Genomic DNA, 21458 nt, shown 5'->3' on the forward strand with positions numbered 1-21458 from the left:
CCGCCTGTAATGTATGCGTATGCAAGCGATGGTACCCTCATAGGATGGAATATACTTAATGTTCGCGGGACTCCTTATCCTGGAATGATCACTGACAATGCTCCCAGCATTGCCATATCAGCTGTCGCTCCTACCCCCAAGCCTCAGGTCACTGCAACCCCCCAAACTTATATTAGCCCCACCGTGGCTCCTTCTACTTTTGGACAACCTTCTTCGTTCGGCCAAACTCCAGCTTCCAGTAATTCTTCCATATCAACGTTTGGTCAACAACCGGTTTCGGCCTTTGGTCAGCAGCCTGTTTCAGCATTTGGGCAGTCCTTGTTTGGCCAAGCCAATCCAGCCTTCAATAAACAATCTTTTGGCACGTCCGTATTTGGACAGCAGAGTTCGCCATTTGGCCAGTCTAGTCAGAGCGGTTTTGGAACTACCACTTCTGCTGGAGGATTTGGCGCATTTAGCTCAGCTGCACTAGCTAAATTTGGCCAGGCTGGCTTTGGGTTTGGAAAAATTTCAACGGAAAACAGCACACCTGCAGAAGACAACAATATGGCTTCTGATGACACTCCGCCATTTGGTGGCTTGTCGCTCGGAGACTCGTCCTCTCAACCGGAGAAACCCAAGTCCGCCTTTGGGTCTACATTTGGACATGCCAGCACGAACCCAAGTCCCCCGACCATTGAAAGTGGTACTGCAGGTAACGAGTCTTCATTCGGATTTGGGTCTGGCTTCATCAAACCTGCTACTGGCTTTGGAGCATTTGGAAATGTAGGCTCTACGAATGCTTTTGGTTCTGCCTCATCGGCATCTGCATCCGAGTCCTCAAAGCCTGAGTCAGGATCTGGAAAGGGTGGGCTTGGCTCTGGAGCATCCACTGGGTTTGGGCAATCAGGTTTCAATCAGTCGTCATTTGGTCAGTCGTCGTTTGGGAAATCAAGTTTTGGACAGACGAGCTTTGGACCGCCAGGGTTCGGTCAGAAGGAAACGTCAGCTTTCGGTAAAACTGCCTTTGGTGCGGTTGCCCCAGCTTCTCCTGTGGTTCATTCCCAGCCCGTGAGTGGTGGGTTTGGTAGCTTTGCATCGGGCAGGCCTACAACGTTCGGATCCGCTTTACAACAAACCGCTCCAACCAAACCTGCTTGGGCATCGGACGATGGAACAGCAAAGCCCATCTCGGAACCGTTCAAGCCCGTATTTGAAGAGAGCAAGAGTGACACAACTGGTGATAAACCTGCATTGGCCTCAGGGACAGCACCGCAAATGGAAACCACAAGCACAAATGATAGAGAAATGAATTTTGGCCAGAACCTTACTACTACTACCACTACTCCTGCTTCTGTATTCACCTCGAGTAGTGCATCCCTCCGAAATCCGTCTCCCTCTCAGGTAGAAAGCAGGTCTCCATCACCTGTGGAAGCGAAGGATGAGACACCGAATATTACCACCCCTTTCAAAAGTAGCTCTCCGTCTCCTGCTGCGGGGGCATTTGGCCAGCTCCAGACCTCTCCATCACCTTTTTACCGGCCAGCGACAGGATTCGGATTTGGAGGCGAACCCGCAAAAAATTCACCTTTCTTTAACCCACCTAAACAACCAGAAAGTAAGCCAGTGTCGGTTTTTACGACGGCAGCTACTACACCAACCTCTACCCCTCCTAAGTCCGGTGCCGGGACACCCACCTTTGGTATGTCGTCTATGATTGGCAGTGCTGTGAAGCCTGCTACGCCTTCTACTCCATCACCGGCAACCACAGCGTTCACCACCCCCGCATCTGGAGCCTTCAGTGCTTTTGCCAAATCAGGTGGTTTCAGTGCTTTCACTGGCGGCGCAAAATCGTTCGGCGAACTTCTTCGTACTGGAGGAGATGATGTAAAAGATTCTTCGAAAGAACGGGCATCAGTGGTGGAACTGTCTGAAAGGGAAGATGGCGACCCGAAGCCTGCGCCCCCCATCATACCTCAGCGCGGGAAACCAACACCAACAGTCACCCCTCAATCTTTAGATACAGGTGCATCATCCGAAGAGAGTTATCCATCGCCAACAGATGATTCGGGGAGTAAAGAAACAGTCAAAGAGGGAAAAGAGCAGGAATCTATCTCGCAGAAGTCGTCTTTGGCTTCTATACCTTCCTCTGCGGATTCTTTTGTCGAGGTCAATGCATCCTCCGATGAGTGTGAGGGTCAGGACGGGGAACTGTCAGAAGAAGGCGAATTGGAAGACGACACTAAATCATTCATCTCCGAGAGTGTGTCTGAGTCGGAGGACGATGAACTACCCGAAGAGGAATCTGATGAGAGCGAAACAGAACAACCTGCTGTCACAAAAAATGGTGCATTTCCATCAACACCGCAGTCGAATCAGCGGTCGCCATCCACTACTCCAAAAAATGAGCCGCCTACTATTGCTCTGCCTACTTCACCGTCTCCTTCCCCTATAACTTCTGGTCTTGGCGGCGGTAAGCTTCCGATGCCCTTGAGAGAGACCAGTACTACCCCTCCAGGATCACCTTCAAAGGAAGCCTCTACTGTCTTGCCCACCCCTTCTGCACCGCCCACGCAATCTACGCCAACCACTTCAGCGTTTGGACTTCCGTTTCGACCAAGCACCCGCCCTGCTCGAAGTTCCCCCTTGGCTAGCGTGCCTCTTACCGGTGACAATGAGGAAGTAGAGCCCAAGCCAATTCTTACCGCTTCTAAATCTGCCCCCTCTACGGCAACTCTTCATCCCGCTCCAGCCAAATTACCTTTTGGCCAGTTTACTCCTCCTGTAAAGTCGGAAGAACCTGATGCCACTTCAGCTTTACGTCCTAAAACGCCGCCTTTGCTTTCTGCTTTCGGTATACCAGCAAGTAAACCGCCAGCGCCTTTCAATATAGCACCGACCTCTCTACAGGTGGCGCCTCCCCAGTTCGGCCTTCCAAAAGCGCCCTCGCTTTCTCCGAGCAGTACTCCACCTAGTCTATTTGGAACGAAACCAAAGTTAACCGAGACAATGCCTACAACTCCCAGAGTTTTTGGGAGTCAAGTAAAGGCACCTGTGACTACATCGGTATCTATTCCCGAACCGCAACTAGAGCAAGGAATGCAGACCGAGTGTGCCTACCTTTTTTCAAGCTTGGCAAAAGAACTAGAAAACGTGCGAGTTTCTCTTATCTCTGTTTCTTGTATGCGCTTATAAAACCCAATTCACAGCTACGAGTTCTTGCAGAGGAGGCTGGCAAGAAAAAAGAAGAATTAAGGAAGCGGTCCAATCATTCTTTCACCAAAACTGATTTAGTGGACCCCCAGAAATGGACAATGGGTGATGTTCAGCAGTACGGTCGTGTACTCGCCCAGTTGCAGGACGACGTCAAAAACATAAAAGACCAGCGAATATTACTGAAAAGGACTTTGCGAGAGCTTGAGAGTAATATGTTGAAGGGTAGGTTATAAATACCGATGAAAGACCCCTGTCACTAAAATATTCCTTCAGCGGGTACTAGGAAGGAAGAAATTGTTCGCTTCAATCGGGCCAAGACAGATGAAGAGTTTGCTAAGATGCTGAAAGTACGAACACTAGGACCCGAACATCTTGAAGCTCAGAGTCAACTACGAAGAGACATTCAAGTTCGTCGTTGATTGGGATCCACCACAGCAGAAACTGACTACCTTTCAGGTGGTTCGTGACCGTGTACAGAAGCTTGAGGATAATCTGCAAGGATGTAAAACAAAGCTTTCACAGTTTCAAATCGGAAAGCCAGGGCTCAGGTCAGTGATGCAATTCAGATGTTCCAAGCATGTGCAGCTCACAGCTGTTAATTAGAGCACCTTCATTGGATACAGTCAATCGCACGTTCCGCAACATCAACTTGGCCATCAACCAGCAGACCGAAGATATCTCCAAACTGGCTGCGAGGATGAGCAAACTTGACATGTCCTCTCTGCAGGTCTCAATTACCCGGGATAAACGACTTGGAGAATCTACGGCAAAGCGTCCCATCAATGTTACCCCTCATGTCGCTGTTACAACTGCAGCTGCGTTAAATGCTGAGCGGTCAGCACAGAAGCTCAAGCGTGCATTGTTGGAGGCAAGAAGTGAGCCGTTATTGAACACGTCAGTGGCCAAGATGCCTGCGCCTACTTTTTTCCATACACCTCAGAAGGCAGTCAAGATGGAACCTCAGACTCCTCCTTCTCTGTTCTCGTTGCCTACCACGCCGGTAGCTCTAAGTCTTCCATCCGCCTTGTCGCCTTGGCCGAGCTCACCCTCGGAAGATGATTCAACTTCTTCACACCTGATGACCTCGTCGCGGCATCGAACTGGGAGTGGTGTCAAACATCACCAAAAGCCTGTTCAGCTGAAGAAAAGCCCAAATCCTGGCGGACCGTCTTCGCCAGTAACATTCGACTGGGGTCCAGTACCAAGTATTGTTCCTATGAAAACACTTTCGGCGGATGTTAGACAGAAGAATCCCAAGTGACTGTAGCACTAGCACTTGTTTGTGTGATATCTAAAATGAAGGCGATGGCGATGATAGACAGATTACATTGGTTATAATACGTTTACATTGGGTACTTTTGTCTTCTATTTCATCACAATATGCATCTATTCTTTCGTCTCTGGATCGTCTGAGTGTTGTTCATCAGCTACATCGTTTCCATTCACACCGTTTGACTGTTGAGAGCGATCGAACGGATTGTATATGATTGACTCTAGATGATCGAGAGCTGCCTAAAGAGAGGGATAAAGAACAAAAGGAGGGTGTCTAGTATGGTGCATAGCGACTATCGTTCAAGAAATTGCTGCGCACCCTCCCAACCTCACTGAGTTCCTGGTCTTCATCACCTGTGAAAGTGTCGAAGGCAGAATCGCCCGTGGCGATGAAGGCATCGTCCATATCTTCGTCGTCTGACATGTTTGGGTCTGGGTGAAGTGATGCACAAAGAGACATTGCCTCAAATATATTATCAACTATGGAAGTAGACGTAAGAAGATGGTGAAGAGGCTGATGAAGGACTCAAAACGTACGTGAGGCGGCATGATTTTGAGGGACGATGTTGAGCTCTCTCATGTCGAACATGTCATCCTGGTCGGGTGGTACATCTGCTGCGGTGGGAGAGGCTTCGTCGAGCTGACAATAGATGGATGGACGCGATTGTGCACGAGATATAGCGTGAAGGGTTATCGCGGGATATTCGATCTGGAAACCTCGACCTGTGGAAGACATGAAGACAAGAGCACTGCGAGGGTATGTGATAAGAATGTGTTCTGGTCCCAAGCGAAGCCAGTTGAACATACCTCTCGAGAACGTAGAGCGATCCTTGTGTGCTATCCTGTTCAGAAAAACCGTCGAGTGGAGGGGCGAGGGAGACGGCGACATTGTCCTCCTTGTGTCGCAGAACGGGGGGGATGTCGCTGAAGGATGCGGGGGTGGATGCGACGAGCTCTCTGTGTGCGTCTGGGGAGACAAAGGCGGGGAGAGCAGCGATGAGCGTAGCTGAAGGCATCGCAGTGGAAAGCAAAGAGAGGAGAGAAAGATAAGTCCCGATTTGGACTTATCATTTCGGATAACATAATGTGCTCCGTGCCTGGTGAATTAGACGCCGATCACCATGTTTACAGTTATAAGCAACATGGATCCAATACTTTCAATCATTTCTTGCTCTCCTTGCCCACCATGGCCACAGATGCCCAATCTGCTGCTTTCCTTGCCCACATTGCCTCCCAAATGCAGCTCAATATCGCCTTCCTCGAGTCCCAGAACTACATTTCTTCAGACGATGCCGCCGCAATGAACTCTATCATGTCTAAATTACCAGTCTCGGTATCCAGCCACTCAGTCGTCAGACAGTATAACATCCAAGTCATGCCTACAGCTGTCGTGCACTCTTCCTCTGCACCAAAAACTGTCACTTCAGCCCGTTCCGTTCCTCCCGCTCCAGCGCGTCAAACAGTTTATGCACGCGCAATGTGGGCTTATAACGAAGATGGCTCGGTACGAATATCCTTCCTGACTCGTCCAAACCTGTTCTCATTCGGTCACCCTGTAGGAATCAAATGACCTGTCATTCTCCTCGGGTGAACTCATCGAAATCGTGTCAGAACAAAATGAAGACTGGTGGTTAGGCAGAGCGAGAGGCAAAGAAGCTCTCTTCCCATCAAATCATGTAGAGAAAGTCGATGCTTCAGCTCACACGCCGGCTTCCATCCAACCAGCACCGGCAACCGAGCCAAGGACCACAAAAGTCTACAGGCCTTTCGGAGCCGCCCTACACGGCACAGATACCCCTCCGTCTGCCGCTGATGGCGTCAATTCTGTGGGATTGCAGCAAGCCTCAGGGCAAACGGAAAAGAAGAGCAAGTATGGAAAATTCGGAAACACGGTTAGTTTTCCCGAATTATTGCCCAGTTCCTCCAATTTAGCGCCGACACGCATTCTCTTAGATGGCACACTCAGCTGCAGGCGGTGTCGGTTTCGGCGCAGGTAGGTATCTTTGCAATTTCCGACCGCTCATCAGACTCATTCTCGTTTTTGCGCAGGTGCCGCTATTGGTGGTGGTCTTGTCCGAGCTATCTTCTGATAAACCAAATCAGCTCTTGCAGGAAATACTCGCAGCACGAGCCACGTTCCTCATTATTGGTATACTCAATCGCTCCCCTCCCACTTTAGCACGGTGTATTTTTCACCACCTACCTCTCCCAAGTTCTCAGTTTCTATCTGTGTATCCAGTTGTTTCTAGTGATTATATTTATGTTCCCTTGTGATTCTCTTGATTTTTGATAGCTTGGCCCTGTAACACATTTACTGAATCACCTCTGTAGATGGGCGATTTTTTTATTCAAAACAAAAAACAATGTACGTACTCTTGGCTACAGCGACTCAAAGTACAGAAGCATAAGATATACATAATAATATGGCCTAAAGAGCCCAAATACAAGAGCGACGGGATCCAAGGAGAATTCATAGACGAGCCAAGATTACCGCTTGTTTTTTCTTTTCGCAGCGATCGGTATAGATGAATGGTGATTACTCCTCCTAGATCGATACTCTTCTTCTTCACTTGCATTTTCGGCACCACGTACATAGCCCACGCCCATGAAAACCGGGGGACCCCCAGCACCTCCGTGTGCGAGGAAACCCTCACGCTTACTCCTCGTCCCAACACCAACCAATACGTCGTCATCGACATCATCACCTTCCATCGACCGACTATAGGCGTCACACAACTCCTCCTCCAACGTTGGCTGTCGTTTGATCAGAGTGATAGAACTTTGTGATACATCACGACTCGAGTTTCCCCCAGGGTGACGCAAATTCTTTGGACGCACTTTTTTCTTTTCTTTGGATTTGCTTCTCTGTCGAATGATTGAAGCATCCTCAGGAGAAGAAAATGTCAAAGATAACGGATCATCGTCATCGTCATAGTCACGCTCCTGAGGTCCATAATTAACAGCTCGGGGGGCCCTTGCCGGTGGACGAGGTTTACGGGGAGTAGGTGCAGGCATCGGAGATGTGGGAGGCCGTTTCTCAAACAACTCTTGCGCACGTTGCAGCTGTGGAGATGCGGGTAATGGCGTGGTAGTGCGTTCGGGCGACAAAGTAGTCCGCTCAGGTTCCATATCAACATCGATAGGATCTGTTTGGCTACCACTGGCAGTACTGATGTCCTCTGCTTGTAGACCTATCGCAGTGGAAGGAGTACCAGGAGGTGTGGAAGGAAGTCGATCGTCGAGGCTTGCTTCGCCCTCTCGATCTGCATCGTTATCAGAACACAGGGATGGCGTAGTGATGTCAGTTTCTGTTGTGGATACAGAAGGCCACGTTCGAATTGCGCCAGGAGGTTGCGCAGGTGGAGGGTATGATTGGGAGAACAGCATAGAAGTAGGAAAAGGTATCCTGGAAATGCGCATGTCAGGGTTTCCAGCCCCCGACGATGTAGACGCTAAAGATCCGCTATCCGATGAGCCCATCGAACGACGTTTGACAGCGACACCTGTTGGAGAACAGTGTGAGTGAATTGCCACGACTCACGAGGAAAAAATGACGTACGAAGTGCGTCCTGTAATTCTGAACCAGCTACAGCATCGATTTTCCGCTTTCCACCAGTTACTGTACCGACTTCTTTTCTGGAATTCAAGCTCTTTCGCAGGAGATCCTGCGATGCAGGCTTATTGATGCCAGAACCACCTGTACTTGCTCTCCTCTCAAGAGAGGACAGTTCTGGAGGCACACCACTATCGCTCACTTTCCTCAAACGCACCGTCTTCATCTCATTGAGAAAAGCAGCCATCTTATCGGACGATAGATTAACTGTTGGTTGACCTTGACGCTTTGCACGGCCAAGCGAAGGGGCGTTGATTGGAGCCTCGGCTGGGGGTCCTGCCTGTCTCAAAGCTGCGCGTGCGCTAAGGAACATTGAACCTGCATCAGATATCGATCCTAGTTGCGTGGTGCTTATCCGTACAGGGAGTGGTGGTGGTAATGGTGGTGGCGGTGGGGGAGGAGCTGGCATAAGTGAGTGAGGATCTGGAGACGGTCGCACAATAGAACGCTTAGATAGCTGAGATGGATCTGAACTAAGTGACGTCCATATTTTCATATATAAGATAGACCCCATACCTCTTCTTTCAGTCGCTTGACCTCGTCTTCCAGCATCTTAATCCTATCCTTGTCTTTCTTTCGCTCTTCTTCAGCTTCCTGATTGTTCTTGTCCCGTTCCCACCGTCGTTCGTGCTGCTGTTGCTCTTCTCGCGCTGCTACCAGCTCCCGTTCTTTGCCCCGTACCCTAATTTCTCCAGAGGTATCTGCCTCTGTGATCTCAACCGATCTAAGCTGCTGCTCTTTCCTATTGTGTGAAACAGACGATGGTACAAGATTCCTATTTCCTGGTTCCCTCTCCTTGCCTTTCCCCTTTGGCGATGATTTAGGGAGTAATATCGAAGGATCAGCTTCTTTTGGGCCTGCTTTGAATCGATTTATAGCTTCTCTGACTGACGGTGTTGCCCGCGGGCACAGCGGGGAGCTTGGAGGGTCTGTGGGTTCTGTATGAGGCACATGGCCGGGCCGCGAGGATGGCCCTGGCTCAAGATCATCCCGTGGTTGTTCCGCTATAGCAGATGTATATTTTTCTTTTGCTCGAACAGGAGGGCTCACGACGCCAGGAGCAAACCGTACGTGGCGACCCTCCTCATCGGAAAGGGAAGCATTTGAGTCAGGTTCAACAGAGGGGGAGCGAGGAAAGAGAGAGCCAGGCATCGTCACGGACAATCTTCGCCGCAAAGCTTGTGGTAGGATAATGGGCGTAGGGGATCGTGACGATCGGTCACTTCCAGATAGTTCTACATTCCAACAAGTTGATGTCTGAACCCGCAAGGCGAAGAATATGGATGTACATACCTTCATCCTCATGTTCTGACAAGATATGGTCGACCGCCCGTTTTGTTTTGGCTCCCTGAGTAGTATATTTTGGCCTTGAACGCGATATCGGACGAGGGGGCTTGGGGGGAGTGACACTTGCATTGATTTGTTTTCGCTCGCGATTTCGCTTCCCTCTATTCGCTGACACCCTATTCCTGCTCGAGGAAGGTTCCCTCTGGATTTGCCTTGCTTCGGACGAGACCGTGGACTGCGCTGGCTGGCTGATACGCAGATTTGACGGATTTGCCCCGCCTGGATCCTGTTGGGCACGCGTCAATAAGTGAGTGAGCGAAGGATATTACTTGCTGTGAAAAATACCTGTTGTGGTGTTGCTCCTGTGGCATTCGCTACGAAAGATTCCAGTTCTCTGGATACAAAAGTGAAGACATTTGAGAATAAGCCTTGCGGTTGGTTGTGTCCCATTCGCGTTTGGGTGGAGGTTCAGTCGAGCACGTTGCACAACAAGGGTACACAACTCTTTGGCCGCAATTGTCTCTCCCACTGAAACAGCCAAAAACGTACAAATTGGCTCAACATTTACTGATAGTCGGTATCCAAAAGATGCAATGTTCCTTATTATACATGAGAGCAAAGCAGGGCGATAAGAAACAAGAATGGCGTAAGTTAGACTTTACGGAAATATCGAAATAGTAATGGTCCAAATGACAGTATCTATAATCATAAATATAATAGCCTCTCTCATCGATATCCTGCATAAGATTCATAACTTGGCGGTCCGCCAGCACTGGGGGCCAGAGAGGCGCGTACGGCAGCATAAGGGTCTGCGTACTGCATGGTTCTACTCACGCGTGGCGCAGCGTCCGCGGGTGGCGGTGCATAGTTGTGCGAGACACCACCAAAGCCACTCGGTGCAGGATCCGAGAATGCGCCATAAGCATCCATGCTAGGTCGCGATGCTGCAGGCGGACTGGTGTACCCACTGGTAGGTGCTGTACTCGATGCGGCACCAGAATAACGGACTGGGTCAGAGAATGGTGATTCGACAGCGTCAGAATTATCGTATGTCGATCGTCGTGGCGCGGAGGAAGAGGGAGCAACGACTGGGACTTGTTGGTATCTCGTGGTCGTGTCTTCCTCCTCTTCCTCCTCGTCACCTTCTTCAATGTCTGGGCGGGTGAATGGGGGGTCGCGGGCATGAGTGGTCAAGCTCCCATTGCGCCACTGCAAGATGAGGAAACCCAACGACGCAGCCCAAAAAGCTGATTTGGGTGAATCACTGATGAGTAAAATATATTACAGTGTAAATAATAACTCACCAAAGGCAAGCCAGAAGAATATAGCTGCAGCTTTCTTGGTACTGCACCATCCGGGTAATCCATTTTTGAAGCCGTCGCCCTTCCCTGCATTTGGGTCGTTGTTCGCGTCTTTACATCCTGGCTCTGTCCATGCTGAGATGGTGACGATGAATCTACAGGGATCGTTAGACGCTTCCAGTCGTGATGGCGAAGATGGATGAAAATGGCATACGCGATCAAAAGGCTCAAGGTGACACCTGTGCCCGTGAGAATAAAGCCTACGCGTACTTCCTTCATGGCACGGGCGAGTCGAGCAAATCTGTCATATTTTTCGTAGATGACGGGCACAAATAGCATAAAAAGCGCTAGGAATATGCCAGAGACTGAGACGAAGATGGCGAATCCTGATAGGCCAGCTAGTGCATGGGAAAAGGTGTGAGTGAGGTATGGAGTTGGTGGCAATGCAGCTTACAAGGACCAACGCCCCAATGGGCCTGAAAGCTTGCTACACTGGCGAAGCAAGCCATTGCGAGGAAATTGAAGAAGACTTGTGAAATGTGGAATATGATTGCGGGTTTGGATATTATCATCTAAAGGAAGAAAGAAAGCGGTGAGACGAGTGGTTATGAACATAGTATGAGAGAGAAAGAGACCGAAAGCCATACGATCCATAGGAGAGGCACGAAGAGAAGGAAGACCAGCGTGCCAACTTGCTCCATGCACGCATCTGAGAGTAAAGGAAAGGGTTTGATTACGTAAAAAGGTTGAAAAATTAAAAGGCGCGAAAGAGCCAAACGAAGTGAAACGCAATCAGAGAGAAGAGAAGGTGTCTTACATCGTCCTCAAAGGGCACCATGCCATGTCCACTCCCTATTCCACCTGACATCGACGTCGCTACTGGTGCTGCGCTCTTGCGGGGAAGAATACGCGAGAGTCCATCCTGCACTGAGTCGAAGAATGACATTACCACGACACGAATGAGGAAATGCTTCTAGCGTGTCGTTAAAGTGAGACGATGGTGGGAGACGGTGATAAAGAAACTGAAGAGGCGAAGTGTACGGCTTTGATGGGTGATATAAGTGAGATTCAGTTGTTCTGACTGATAGAAATACAGGCTGTACAGTTAACCGCAGCCAATATGGAGGATGTCGGCAAAGGTGTGACCATCATCGTTGCTGCGACTGCCTCTCCACCCACGTGACTCTTTGGGGTTAGGGTCTGTGCACCGCCTTCCTTTCTGCATAGCTTGCAGTCTTGGCTGGCTCCGTTCGTATAGGCCTCCTGCTGATACCATGGCTATCGTCCCAACCTTTACCGCTCCCCCACTTCCCCCTTCCCCGCTCGACCAGCTATCGGAAAAGTCAAAGCTTTGCATCCACCGCCTACGATCATGCGACGTCGAAACACCCGACCTGTCCGTGTTCCATAACTTGCTGCATCCCCATTGACAAGCTCAGACCGACAGCACCCAGGTCCAGTTTGCCGGTGTCAAAGCTCGCTGCTGTCCTGGTTTTGCTATACGAGAAGTCCGGGGAACTCAGAGTTCTCCTAACAACTCGCTCTAAACTTCTGCGTTCACACCCCGGTCAAACAGCACTGCCAGGGGGAAAGGTCGATGTTTCAGACCGCAGTCTTATTCACGCCGCCGTGAGTACACAGCTATGCTTTGCACCCGCTTGCTAATAAGTTCTGCCATCGCAGCTTAGAGAGGCTCACGAGGAGGTGGCTCTCCCCCTTTCCTCTCCTCATGTGCACACCCTATGTCTCCTGAGACCCTTTCTATCTGCGTCCCAGCTCCTCGTCACCCCTGTTGTCGCTCTCTTGACAGACATCAGCATTCTTGACCTCCTCGAGCCCTCGCCTGCTGAAGTGGACCGCATATTCGATCACCCATTGGAAGCCATTTTGGATCCATCCCTCGCAAAATATGAACCACTAGTACCCAAGCAAAGTGAACATTGGCCATACGAGACAGAATACTATGTAAGGCACTATGTCCAGCTATTAGTATGTTATCACCCGTGGTGACCCGTTTATCATTATCTACAGCATCCTTCCGATGTACCACTGCCCGCCTTTGATAATAGGGTCTATCGGATGCACCGTTTCCGAAGTTGTGCCTCACCTGTAAAGGGTTTAACAGCAGAGATTCTGGTGAGCGTCGTTGTTTAGTGTCGTGAGATGAAGTTGATCGTATCATCTCGTTCCAGATTTTCATAGCTGAAATCGCATATGGAAGGGCGCCTACATACGAACTATATTCCTCTGGGCAATCCAGTACCGCTGTAACTGAGCTCGTTCACATCCGTATGCGACAATACCAAGCGGATTTTACGTTACAGCAATCGAAGGCACAACAAGCTTCGGTGACACCCGTTGTACACGCCCCTGTATAACCGACCGAATCTCCTTTTCACCGGGTTCCGTGGTGGGCCACCATCTACATTCGATATAGATTTCGAGTCGCATAGAACACCTAGTGGGATAGATATACTACTTTTAAGATCGTATAATTGACATGTAAATACAGCACGTGTGCACCAATTTACATATTTAGCTATGTTGTGCAATGGCCTTGGAAACAAACACTGGCAACAATGCTGCAATGCGACTGCCTGCTGTTCACCTCAAGGCCAGCACGTGGAGGCTAGGTGAAAATATTTAAAAAGTCGTGGATTCAGTGTGAATTCTGGCATTCAGCATGCGACGGTTCCAGCCGTCCCCACCAGCCAGACAACCCCGTTCCCGTTCTCGCGAGCCTGGAGCAAGACGTGCGAGATCGCCGTCACCCAGAGCGACCATGTCTACATTTTCTCGCAGTGAAGAGCAGCCTAGCTCAAACTATCGAGAAAGTTATCGCATCCCTACGCTCCTCGCCCCATGGGAACACCATGCGGACTATGGTCTCATTCATCCATCAGGATGCGACATCTGTAGCTCCTATATGAAGCATTGCGCTGATGCAAGTTACTCTGAGAATCAGCCAGCTTTTCAGATGGCTCTTAAAGAACGGAAGCGTTACAACGAGGAAATATTTTTGAATGGAGTCGTCGAAGGGCGGCGCCGTCAGAAGGCAGACGAGAAGGATTTGTTCGATGATGCTGAGCGTTATCGCCTGGAGCGTAACCAAGCTCGGGAAGAACTCGTCTGCCTTCGCAGCCAGCTTGAGTCATCCCAAGCTGAGTACGCGCGACTCGAAGAACGCGTTAAGCAGCTGGAGACGACGAGAGCATCACAGCAATCGTCTGCCAGTGCTTCTCCTGTGCCCACGCCGGCTGTTGACCAAGCTGTAGCATCGCAGGCACCCGCAGCAGTCGAGCCATCGGAACCGGTTTCATCGTCGTTCGATATCGCGAATCCGATGGAAATGCCATCGCCAGCGACTCCTTTTGATCAGTCTTCCCTCTACGATCTCCTTGCCAACGTCACTTCCCAGCCCTCATCGCCACCATCCACCACTATCCCTACCCCATCGGGTCCCGACCTCGCCACCACCCGTACGTTTGCTACCGTCGTATCTGCTGGGCAGTCCAACCCCACCACAGCCAATACCACTCCACAAGCCACAACCAGTGCATCGCCAGATCCGGCTTGGACAATCGTCACACCGCCCAGAGTCTCTAAACCGCCAAAGAGTATCAAACAGCTCCAGTCACTAATGAAAGCTGCTCATCAGCCGGCAAATCACACAGCCTTGAGAAAAGTTAAAGCTCTGTGCGCCGAAGCTCATCAGACTGCTCGCGAACAGAAGACGGACATCCAACGGTACCTTTTGACGAACTGGCGAAGCCCAGACTGGGAAAATCCCTCTGCTCAGCCCACATTCCCAGCTCCATTGAACAACCCTCGTCTCGAGGATCCTCCTGAACGCTGGGTAGAGTACTATGCTGCCAACCCCAGTTCATGTCCTAAAGGAATTCGTCGTGAAGCAGACGGGCGTCCTGTGCTCTCAGACATGAAGGCCAGTCGTACAGTAGCTCGGCTCCGACCTCCAATAATCCCAGACGATCCCGAGTCCCGGCAAGCTCGTCAGGACTTTCTGACAGCGACCACTCGAATTTTCTCAGTACCAGGCGCGTATGAGACTATTATCAGCAGGGCGAATGTCAGCATTGCGCCTCAGGTTACTTATACGCCGTATTCGAGTGCCGTCGTCGACGTTACTATCCAGGGTGTCGCTCGTCATTACGCGGTGTGCGGTGTTAGTTGTTTGATTGCTGAAAATGAGCTAGGGCCTTGGGCTAGGGAATACATTAAGGAGACCGATATCTGACTTTCTCCTGCTCCCTGTGTATCGATGGAATAGGTGTAGGAGCATGCGATTGTATGTACGAATTATTCACCCACGTTGCAGGTAGATTCTTCATCTCGCGAAGCATCTGGCATGTTTTCTTGTATTCGATGGACGATTTCTCCAGTTGTATACCTGCTATTGCGTATTTACGGTGACCCAGCGGTTGTAGTACGGAAGATAGCACTTGTATTCGAATTGTTTGTAAACGAGCTGTATATAAATTGTGTTCGAAGTCAGATCCGAGTCCAAATCGATATCTGCAGACACACTTTGTTGTTTTTTCTTTGACTCTGACATGAAGAAATGAGCACACTTTTCAAAAATCTTCGCGTTCATCAGATCTTTGGAGCCAACACCGATGTCGGAAAGACAATTCTCACTTCTGCTCTCGTTCGAGCCTCTACTATAAAAAACAACACGGTATACTACCTCAAACCAGTCAGTACCGGTGCACCTGAAGATGCTGATGATGGGTACGTTTTCTCCACATCTCTATCTTACTTCGTTGACGAGTACGAAATCAAGACACATCCAACGATTTGCTGGACCACAAAAAAGCCTCGTTCATACCGAGTGTCTGTTTCGTTTCGGAGATCCAGTCTCTCCTCATTTAGCTGTGAAGATGGCATCAGATAAAAACGGAGAGACAGTACGTTGTCTCTTCTTTCATTACTTTTATCTTTTTAACATGTATCAAGGTTCGCAGTCCAACCGATGAAACATTTGTGAACTCTATCGCGAGCTACATCCGGAGGTGCGCGATGGCCGATCGTATGGGACATATGTACATCGAAACTGCAGGAGGTGAGAATCTCATATAGCCAGTGAGTGGAACCAAGGGTCTATATATCACTTCGGGTTCAAGCAAATTTGTGTTCTAACGTTGCTTTTTTCTATAGGTGTTCACAGTCCCACATTATCTGGAACGACTCAGGCAGATGCATATCGACCATTATTCCTTCCTACGCTTCTTGTCGGTGACGGAAAATTGGGTGGTATCTCGTCCACGATCTCATCCTACGAGGCATTGCTTCTACGGGGTTACATCATTGACGCCATCTTACTTTTCCGAGACGAATATTACCGGAATTTTGAATACCTTACCCCTTACTTTGCCGAGCGAGGTGTTCGTGTTGTTACTGTCGAACCACCACCACCCAGAGCCGAAGATACAGCAACAAATGTCTCCATTACAGAGGAATACTATTCCAGGATTACTTCTACGAGTGGCGATGGCCTAGTGTACGATTTACTATCTCATCTAGATGATTGTCACAGTCATCGCATTGAAGAACTGCAGTCGATGCGCCGTCGCACTCTTGACACAATATGGTGGCCATTTGTTCAACACGGGCTAGTCAAGAGTGAAGAAGACGTCACAGTCATAGATAGCGCGTGGTCGGATTTCTTCAGCGTGTACGATGCACCTAAGGGAACACCCGGTAATTCCAATAAAAATACATCGCTTCTGGAACCTCAACTCGATGGATCTGCATCGTGGTGGACGCAGGCACTTGGTCATGCCCACCCTTCATTGACGCAAGCAGCAGCGCACGCTTCCGGACGCTATGGTCATGTCATGTTTCCCCAAGCCACCCATCTTCCAGCTCTGAAGCTTGCCGAGCGTCTCGTCCATGCAGGACCAGGTAAAGGTTGGGCCTCTCGAGCCTTCTTCAGTGATGATGGTTCTACCGGCATGGAAGTCGCCCTTAAGATGGCCCTACGTTCATTTGCGGTCAAAGCTGGCACTACGCTCAGTTCATCTGCAAAGAAAAATCTGGGCATAATAGGACTGAAAGGTAGCTATCATGGCGACACTATTGGTGCAATGGATGCTTGTGAAGAAGGCGTTTATACCTGCGAGTGGCACAATGCGAAAGGTTATTGGTTTGAACCTCCCACCATTTCCATTCGACAAGGGGAAGTGACGGTCAGCCTTCCACCATCTATATCCTCATCGTCGGATTCATCCAATCACGCCATGCCATCACTCTCTTCGGTCTACGACGTTGAATCGCGGCTGCACACATCCTTAGCCACGGTTTACAGACGTCATATTGAATCCACACTGTCGAATCTTATGCACAAAGGCCAGCAGTTTGCCGCACTCGTATTAGAGCCATTAGTTATGGGAGCTGGTGGCATGATCTTTATAGATCCTCTATTCCAGCGGGTCATGATCGACGTCGTACGAGATCCTAAACTCTTCCCAGCCAGAGACGGTCCACAAGATCTCTCACAGGGCCTTCCAGTCATCTACGACGAAGTATTTATTGGCCTTTACCGCCTTGGCTTTTTGAGTTCAACCTCTTTGCTTGGCGTATATCCCGATATCTCCGTCAATGCAAAAATTCTGACGGGTGGACTCGTTCCGATGGCAGTAACCATGGCCTCAGAGTCTATATTCCAGGCTTTCTGGAGCAATCATAAAACAGATGCGCTACTTCATGGTCACAGCTACACTGCTCATCCAATAGGATGTGAAGTAGCAAACAAGACTCTTGATTTACTGGAAAAAATGACCGATAGTGAACAATGGAAGCAAGCGAAACAAAACTGGGTAGAGAAAAATCTAGAGGAGGGATCCAGCGAGATTTGGAGCTTCTGGGACCGGGATTTCATCCACTCGTTATCGCACTTAGATGTTGTCAATGAGGTAATGGCACTGGGGACAGTACTTGCTATCAAGGTCAAGGATAAGCAAGCAGGTGAGTACCTCGGTCCTCCTTAGTGTCCGTAACTCAGACTGATTACCCGATACAAGGGTACGGATCGCACTCAGCTCAAAAGTTACTCCAGTCCATCAAGTTCAGTCCATCAGACGATCCCCTGCTAAGTTCAGCACCTGGCGGAGCTCCTTTTGGTATTCATTTCAGAACTCTAGGCGATGTCGCCTACTTCATGACAAGTCTAAACACACCACGTGCAACGATAGAGTCTATCGAGAATCGACTGTGGAATACACTGTCCAATGCTGGAAGTCCGTAAACGCATGATACTGGATATTCGAGTAGCATAGGATTCATTAGGAAGCATTACATAGATGTACTGAAACACATACAACAATAAAGCAACGATCAAACATTCCTATACTTCAACTTCTCCAGTACTGTGCTAAATCATGTATCCGATCGAGCACAGCAGTAAAGTAAGACGTTTCGTTCAGCAGGGCTTCAAAATGCTTTATCGCTTCTTCTTCAGTAAGGTCAAGACGGAACTTCTCTTGGATTTGCTCATGAACATCACGATGCTTAATATCCGGTATGTTGGCGTCCACCATCAATGCAACCAAGTTCAGAATAAGGTTAGCGCTCTTGCGAAGGATGGTGAAAGCTGTAAAGCAGAAGTTCTTGAAGCGGGCGTAGTGACTTGATTGCGCACCACCCATCCCGTCGACCATTTCTTTACAGACTTTGACAGGTGGGGGGAATGGCTTCGGATCACGTCCCAGAATATAACCAAAATCAACTGGGATAGGATTGGGAGATCGATCAGTATCAATAATGGTTTACCACTGGGAATCAAGTTACGCACCATGGAAAAAGTGACCTATCAAATTGACGTGAGATAGGTACAGAGACTAAGATAAGAGTTGCTTACCATCAGGTGTCAGTAGCAGATTATCTAAATGACGATCGCCAACACCCAAAAGATATGTCACCACACAATAACCAGCTAACAGATATTTGAGCAAAGGACGGATGGCGTGGCAAAGAAAACACTGACCACAACTCCTTACGAAAGTATCAACGACACTCGGTTCTACTCCGTAAGTTCCCATACTTCCTTCATCTGGGTTGTTGGCTCTGAGATAGTTTAGAAGCGTGCCATTCTCGCTAACAATCGCGGCAATCGTCTTGCTGGGAAGGAACTGCGCCATGCCTTGCAAAGGTCCAGTGGCCAGTACGTCGTAAGGACTCAATTTGAGATCTAGGTTCTCCTTCCGCAATAGACGATCCATCAGAGTGAATAGCTGAATCACCAGCTGGTCTTGCCGCATGTCATCTCCATCTTTAAAGATAACAGGAAACTCTGAACCATCTGAACATTGAAAGTAGAGTAGCATAGGGAAAAGATTTGATTTGAAGACAGATGATTTTTCCGGTATGATGCCTGTCACTTCGATGCGAGCATTTAGTGGAAGGGGTAGAGGAGCCATGGTGGATAGATTATTCTTGGAGTCTACAATAAAAGATCGTAGTTTTTCTATCTTCTTTGGCCGAGGATCTTTGGACATGCGTAGTTCCTTGGCGCGTTTCGCCAGCGTTTCGATAAGAAGCCCTTGCCTACGCATGAGCTCCCGACGGTCACTTCCGTTATCAGACTACAACAGCGGAAAGCCAGACATCATGGCAATCAATAAATGTCAGTCATCATCAAGTAACTGAACTCACCTCCAGTATTTTGTTCATAAACTTGAAAACTACTCTACCATACATCTTTGCCATAACCCTGTCTTCGAGAGCTACTTCAACCATGAGGTACCAGTAAAGTCGATTGCCCATGACATGATTCTGAACACCACGAGCGATGAGAAAATCCGTAAGACCACTATCATCGTATGATATGGCACTAGTCGTAGAACGTGTTGATCTTTGGTCACTCGCGGCACTCTCGAATTTAAGGGCTTGAACCAGCTGGAGCAGATATAGCAATAGTTCCTGAAGTATCCTTTAGTAACACTATTGCATGTTCAAAAAAGTTTGGAAAAACTTACATCATCATCTGCTCTACTGAGCTGCTTGACCGCAAATGCTCTCACACGGGAATCGACGGTCCCTGGCCCTAAAAGTTCCAGCGCATCATCTGTATCAATTTCCGTCCACATTGGCAACAGCTCTTCCACAGCTTGTTTTACTTCAGAAGGATCTCGCCATGTTACAGACTTGAGAAACTTGGTGAGGCCTCGTTTGTCCCTGGCAAGATAAAAACGAAATTTCCAGATAAGGTCTTTCTCCTCCGAATTAAGTGGTTGACTGGGAGCATAATTCAAGATTTCCTGTACCCCGACATCAGCTCGCGTAGTAAAAATGACAGAAAAAATATTACATACTCCTAGTTCATCTCTGATTTTCGCGTTTGGCTTCAGTTCCCTGTCATAGGGACTGCTACGGTGACTTCGGACCAATCGACGGTGTTTATCCTCGACTGGATTTTCTCGGGCAATTTCGGGATCGATGACAGCCCAAAGGTGAGTGTCCACTGCGAAGGAAGACGATATAGAAGGTGTCGGAGGGATTTGAGCGCTGGCCAGTGCTAGGTTTGATGGCTGGGGAATGCTAGGCACCTCCTAATTGTTCATCAGAACACTCAAAAAAGGCTACAAAATTTAGCAAACCACGGATCTGTCACTCACAGGTTCGCTGAATATTACTGGAAAGTCGAAACGGGGTAAATCAATATAAAGAAAGAGGTTTTCTGATTTCTCCGTCTCTGCCTGCGTACAACTGAGTTAGAAATTCAGCTCGATAGGTGGTCTTGTAACACGTACTGCATGTATTTCTTCCATTTTACGAAACGCCAGCTTGTCCAGCCAGTCTGATTTTGGAAGGTCCCCTCGCTCGTATTTCTTCACAAGCTGGTGATAAACGCCGCTCAGCATAGTTGACTCGCAATAACGCCTTGCTGCATACCTTCTCCAAACGCCCCATCTCGTCCCTTATCCCTAGCTTACTGGGTGTCGAAGAATCCATCGAGCCATCCGCTTCTTGATCTGTCCAGAGGAGTAAGCGATGTTTTCCTCTCCGAAGAGTCCTTATATGATTCGTCAGAAAACGATATTTGAGAAACGAGCCACGCGCATCTCACCACTTCTTCCCGAACAAACGAAAAGTAGAGCCGCCAACAGGTACAGCAGCTCTTGGACCCCCAATATCCCAAACCGTGAAGGTAACTTGTGAACTAAGTGGTAAGTCGCAGTACCTCACAGGAAGCGTGATCCATTCGTTCCATCTGCAAGGAATGTTAGCTACACCCGAATGTATCCAGGTTTCCTAACAGTACACACATAAAGCTTGTTTTGAAAGCTTTGAAAGACGTTCGAAATGGAATAGTCAGCGGCTTGTTATCCGCTACGAGCTGACAGGTGACATAGAGATCCGAGAGTGACCTTTTTCCCATTCGTTAGCATTATCATATCTAGACCTGAAGTGATGTGATCGTACGATGACTGGACGCCGTGGAATCGTAGTTCGGGCTTCTCGAGAAGTTCTGAGATAGGCCGTGGACGTCTCGTACCTTCGAGCGATGAGCTTTGACAGGCGTGTCAGAATGGAATGAAACTAATCACACAAACGATTGCGTACATACGAAATGTAACCGGAAGCTTCAGATCAGAAAGCTTCGCAAAGGTGAAGTCATCTCTGTTGTCCTTATCCATGCAGAGTTGAAGTTGCAGGTCCCGTGCGTTCAACGGCGGTGATGCTGTCCAATGTCAAAGTACGAGAATTATTCACGACCGCAGAATTTTTCCAGGTCAGGGTGTTCCAGGAGAGTAAAGTCGATTAACAGAAAG

General features: G+C 49.0%; 11 protein-coding genes across 11 annotated transcripts; 6 read left to right on the forward strand and 5 right to left on the reverse strand.

The window, feature by feature from the left end:
- Positions 1-1683: 1683 nt before the first annotated feature.
- Positions 1684-2148, forward strand: SERLADRAFT_390152 (uncharacterized protein; the record flags this gene model as incomplete). The annotated part of the gene is made up of 2 exons (XM_007318573.1): positions 1684-1866; positions 1936-2148. Coding segments are annotated over 2 exons (396 nt in total), but the record flags the coding sequence as incomplete, so codon positions are not given.
- A 922-nt stretch (positions 2149-3070) lies between these two features.
- Positions 3071-4037, forward strand: SERLADRAFT_468193 (uncharacterized protein; the record flags this gene model as incomplete). Its single annotated transcript, XM_007318574.1, has 5 exons — positions 3071-3132; positions 3189-3417; positions 3469-3602; positions 3652-3743; positions 3799-4037. Coding segments are annotated over 5 exons (747 nt in total), but the record flags the coding sequence as incomplete, so codon positions are not given.
- SERLADRAFT_468195 (uncharacterized protein) lies at positions 4036-5497 on the reverse strand (the record flags this gene model as incomplete). The annotated part of the gene is made up of 4 exons (XM_007318575.1): positions 4036-4707; positions 4787-4947; positions 5005-5216; positions 5275-5497. 4 exons carry the CDS (start codon positions 5481-5483, stop codon positions 4582-4584), a joined length of 708 nt encoding a protein of 235 aa, XP_007318637.1.
- An 84-nt stretch (positions 5498-5581) lies between these two features.
- On the forward strand, positions 5582-6839 carry SERLADRAFT_468198 (uncharacterized protein; the record flags this gene model as incomplete). The annotated part of the gene is made up of 4 exons (XM_007318576.1): positions 5582-5971; positions 6027-6359; positions 6421-6460; positions 6517-6839. The coding sequence occupies 4 exons, from the start codon at positions 5654-5656 to the stop codon at positions 6555-6557; spliced, it is 732 nt and encodes a 243-aa protein (XP_007318638.1).
- SERLADRAFT_468200 (uncharacterized protein) lies at positions 6796-8272 on the reverse strand (the record flags this gene model as incomplete). The annotated part of the gene is made up of 3 exons (XM_007318577.1): positions 6796-7786; positions 7809-7970; positions 8027-8272. The coding sequence occupies one exon, from the start codon at positions 7594-7596 to the stop codon at positions 6955-6957; it is 642 nt and encodes a 213-aa protein (XP_007318639.1).
- On the reverse strand, positions 8243-9058 carry SERLADRAFT_468202 (uncharacterized protein; the record flags this gene model as incomplete). The annotated part of the gene is made up of 3 exons (XM_007318578.1): positions 8243-8246; positions 8278-8537; positions 8597-9058. The coding sequence occupies 3 exons, from the start codon at positions 8630-8632 to the stop codon at positions 8243-8245; spliced, it is 300 nt and encodes a 99-aa protein (XP_007318640.1).
- Positions 9059-9908: 850 nt separating this feature from the next.
- Positions 9909-11763, reverse strand: SERLADRAFT_468204 (uncharacterized protein; the record flags this gene model as incomplete). The annotated part of the gene is made up of 6 exons (XM_007318579.1): positions 9909-10614; positions 10672-10823; positions 10883-11066; positions 11123-11240; positions 11486-11560; positions 11583-11763. The coding sequence occupies 5 exons, from the start codon at positions 11534-11536 to the stop codon at positions 10094-10096; spliced, it is 1026 nt and encodes a 341-aa protein (XP_007318641.1).
- Positions 11764-11913: 150 nt separating this feature from the next.
- On the forward strand, positions 11914-13213 carry SERLADRAFT_468207 (uncharacterized protein; the record flags this gene model as incomplete). Its single annotated transcript, XM_007318580.1, has 5 exons — positions 11914-12064; positions 12123-12297; positions 12352-12633; positions 12700-12804; positions 12861-13213. 5 exons carry the CDS (start codon positions 11943-11945, stop codon positions 13044-13046), a joined length of 870 nt encoding a protein of 289 aa, XP_007318642.1.
- Positions 13214-13339: 126 nt separating this feature from the next.
- Positions 13340-15179, forward strand: SERLADRAFT_468211 (uncharacterized protein; the record flags this gene model as incomplete). The annotated part of the gene is made up of 1 exon (XM_007318581.1): positions 13340-15179. One exon carries the CDS (start codon positions 13352-13354, stop codon positions 14921-14923), a length of 1572 nt encoding a protein of 523 aa, XP_007318643.1.
- A 68-nt stretch (positions 15180-15247) lies between these two features.
- Positions 15248-17932, forward strand: SERLADRAFT_438251 (uncharacterized protein; the record flags this gene model as incomplete). Its single annotated transcript, XM_007318582.1, has 5 exons — positions 15248-15417; positions 15470-15593; positions 15643-15748; positions 15844-17652; positions 17709-17932. The coding sequence occupies 5 exons, from the start codon at positions 15248-15250 to the stop codon at positions 17930-17932; spliced, it is 2433 nt and encodes an 810-aa protein (XP_007318644.1).
- A 106-nt stretch (positions 17933-18038) lies between these two features.
- Positions 18039-21323, reverse strand: Vsp34 (putative atypical/PIKK/PI3K protein kinase; the record flags this gene model as incomplete). Its single annotated transcript, XM_007318583.1, has 13 exons — positions 18039-18412; positions 18545-18619; positions 18671-19268; positions 19339-19605; positions 19662-19943; positions 19998-20213; positions 20301-20381; positions 20436-20522; positions 20578-20698; positions 20753-20896; positions 20952-21053; positions 21109-21195; positions 21250-21323. The coding sequence occupies 13 exons, from the start codon at positions 21321-21323 to the stop codon at positions 18039-18041; spliced, it is 2508 nt and encodes an 835-aa protein (XP_007318645.1).
- Between the last annotated feature and the right edge of the window lie 135 nt (positions 21324-21458).

Source organism: Serpula lacrymans (assembly GCF_000218685.1).
Source record: "Serpula lacrymans var. lacrymans S7.9 unplaced genomic scaffold SERLAscaffold_7, whole genome shotgun sequence".
NCBI lineage: Eukaryota > Fungi > Basidiomycota > Agaricomycetes > Boletales > Serpulaceae > Serpula > Serpula lacrymans.